The 2,448-nt window shown below is 50.9% G+C and overlaps 1 protein-coding gene across 1 annotated transcript in view; it reads left to right on the top strand.

Moving 5' to 3' along the window:
- GINS4 (GINS complex subunit 4 (Sld5 homolog)) overlaps positions 1 to 2,448 on the top strand; it is a 9,956-nt gene that overhangs the window by 1,240 nt on the left and 6,268 nt on the right. Inside the window, exons 2-7 of the mRNA XM_009328295.1 lie at positions 184 to 270; positions 582 to 695; positions 1,189 to 1,286; positions 1,623 to 1,711; positions 2,100 to 2,190; positions 2,302 to 2,408. Of these exons, the coding sequence (XP_009326570.1) occupies positions 184 to 270; positions 582 to 695; positions 1,189 to 1,286; positions 1,623 to 1,711; positions 2,100 to 2,190; positions 2,302 to 2,408 (586 nt within the window). The remainder of the gene's footprint in view (positions 1 to 183; positions 271 to 581; positions 696 to 1,188; positions 1,287 to 1,622; positions 1,712 to 2,099; positions 2,191 to 2,301; positions 2,409 to 2,448) is intronic.

Here is a 2,448-nt window from a genome sequence, read left to right as displayed (position 1 = left end):
GATATCTGGGGGGGTGACTGAAAGCTGGGCCCTGGGCTCTGTGGGGGAGAAGTGGGGCGGCTGGGGGCCGGGTCGCTGGGTTCGCCGGAGGAGGTGGGGAGGGCTGAGCTTCTGGTCTCTCTGGGGTCTGGGGCGTATAGCAGGTGCATTCCTCGCTTCTACATATAGTGTGCCTTCTTTCAGGCCTGGCTGAATGAGAAGTTTGCCCCAGAGCTGTTGGAGAGCAAACCTGAGATCATTGAGTGTGTTGTGGAGCAGTTGGACCATATGGTAGGTTCTGCTGGGCTAAGGTGGTGGTACGGGCAGGCCCTGGTTTCCTGGCCTGGCAGATACATGCTTGGGTTCCTCTGGGATTGCCAGGATTGTCTGCTCCTCTGTCCCTGAGATGAGGCTGTTCTGAGTACCTTCTTTGAGCTTCTCTTGGGGAGGGGACTGAGAGATACAAGGAAACAGTGTGCTTTGTGTCACCAAAAGCAGCTACAGTCTGTTTTTGTGGGCCCTATGTACAAAACCTATCTTCCTCTCTGTTTCTTGTTGTTTGACATTTCAACCATTTAATTTCTCTTTGTCTTTCCTTGCAGGAGGCAAACCTGAAACGGGCAAAGAGAGGAGACTTGAAGGTCAGCGTTCACCGCATGGAGATTGAAAGGATCCGTTACGTGCTCAGCAGCTACTTGCGATGTAGGCTTGTGAAGGTAATACTTGCTTGTGCTGCCCAGGGGATGAAAAAGGGTGACTTCAGGAGTGATTTTTGCCCACACAATGCCTCCTGCTTCAGCAAGGCACTTAGTTAAAGCGCGCTCCATCTGTCTCTGTCTGTGTCCTCCAAAGTGCAACCCAAAGGAACTCATTCCTTGGACACGCTTTTCTGTTGTGATGAAGGAGGATCACAGCATTGCTATGAGTGTTTTCTTACCTCATCTAAGTCCAGGATGGCACAATTGAATGTTTGCATGTTCTGCCTGGGTCCTGCCAGGTACACATACGGTTGTGCAGCTTGGAGACCCCAGCTGACCATATCGCTGCTAATTCAGGAGCAGGTATTTGGGCAGGCCTGCAGCTGTTGCATACATCTGTACAGCAGTGGATTGCTGCTTGTAGGGAGAGCCTCTGGGGAGTGGGTATTGTAGGCACTGAACTACTGGGAGAGGTCTGTTACGGTCTTTTGGGGTTTTGTTCCAATATCAGATAGAGAAGTTTTTCCCCCATGTCCTGGAGAAGGAGAAGTCTCGAGCCGAAGGGGAGCCTTCTATTCTATCACCGGAGGAGTTTGCCTTTGCTAAAGAGTAAGTAGGTTTTACATGCATCTCCCTCCCTTTTTATAGGTTATGGAACTCACCTGTGTGTTAGGTGAGTTCTAAGGAACTCACCTTAGACAGTTAGTCTTAGACAGGTTTGCAGTAAGAATCACGTGTCTTACCAGGAGGTTTCCTTATGGACAAGGAAAGAGGTGAAATAAAATAACTGGTAACTGTGAGCCAGTTACCAGGGCAAGCCATTAGGCTTGTCTCTGGCCATGCCTGTGGGACCAGGAGATGTCGCTTGCTGGCATTTTGAGTCAATGCTCTCCCTGCAAATTTGTATTTGATTAAACCAGTAAATGCTCCAATGATTTATTTCAGGTACATGGCAAACACAGAGACTTATCTGAAAAACGTGGCCCTAAAACACATGCCGCCCAACCTGCAGAAAGTCTCTCTCCTAAAATCAGGTGAGTACATCAAGACTCCAGGGTAATCTGAAAATTATAGCAGCAGGGGTGTGGGGAAAGCTCTGGGGAGCATGAAATTTTAAGGGCTAGTCCTCCGGCTGGTGCTTGGTAGAAGCAGAGATGATGGGATGAGTGTTGTAACACTGCTCTGCTGTGTGGTACACGTCTTGATGCTGCTGTCCCTTGGCACTGCTGTCAGAGGATCATGCTGGCCCCTGCCGAGTCTTGTCTTACGTTGAGGCAGTGCGCACTACATCTGGTCAGAAGTATCTAGTGTTTCCTTTACTGGCCATGAGTGCGCTGTCCCTTGTACCCCTCTGTTAGCTCGGTGTCCTGCAGAGGAACATAAGTGAGTGCTGAGCTCGTGCTCTGAATCTGTTGTCTGCAGTTCCGAAGCCCAACCTGGACTCCTTTGTGTTTCTGAGGGTGTTGGAGCGTCAGGAGAACATCCTGGTCGAACCAGAGACAGATGAGCAGAGGTAGGTGGGCGCTTCCCCATGTGGTGCATGTAAATAAGTTAGTTTCACAAAAGCAGTGTGGGTTAAAGCAAAACAGGAGAGGCAGCTTAACTTCCCGTCTGTCTCTGGCAGAGAGTACACCATCGACCTGGAGAAGGGCTCACAGCATCTGATCCGGTACAAGACCATTGCCCCGCTGGTGGCCTCGGGAGCGGTGCACTCATCTGAGGGGGCAAGCGGTAAGTGCAGGGCCAGGACCGCAGTGGCGCCGGGGGGCCA

Source organism: Pygoscelis adeliae, unplaced genomic scaffold (assembly GCF_000699105.1).
Source record: "Pygoscelis adeliae isolate BGI_AS28 unplaced genomic scaffold, ASM69910v1 Scaffold597, whole genome shotgun sequence".
In the NCBI taxonomy this organism is placed as follows: Eukaryota; Metazoa; Chordata; class Aves; order Sphenisciformes; family Spheniscidae; genus Pygoscelis; species Pygoscelis adeliae.
This window is presented reverse-complemented; position numbering and strand designations above follow the sequence as displayed.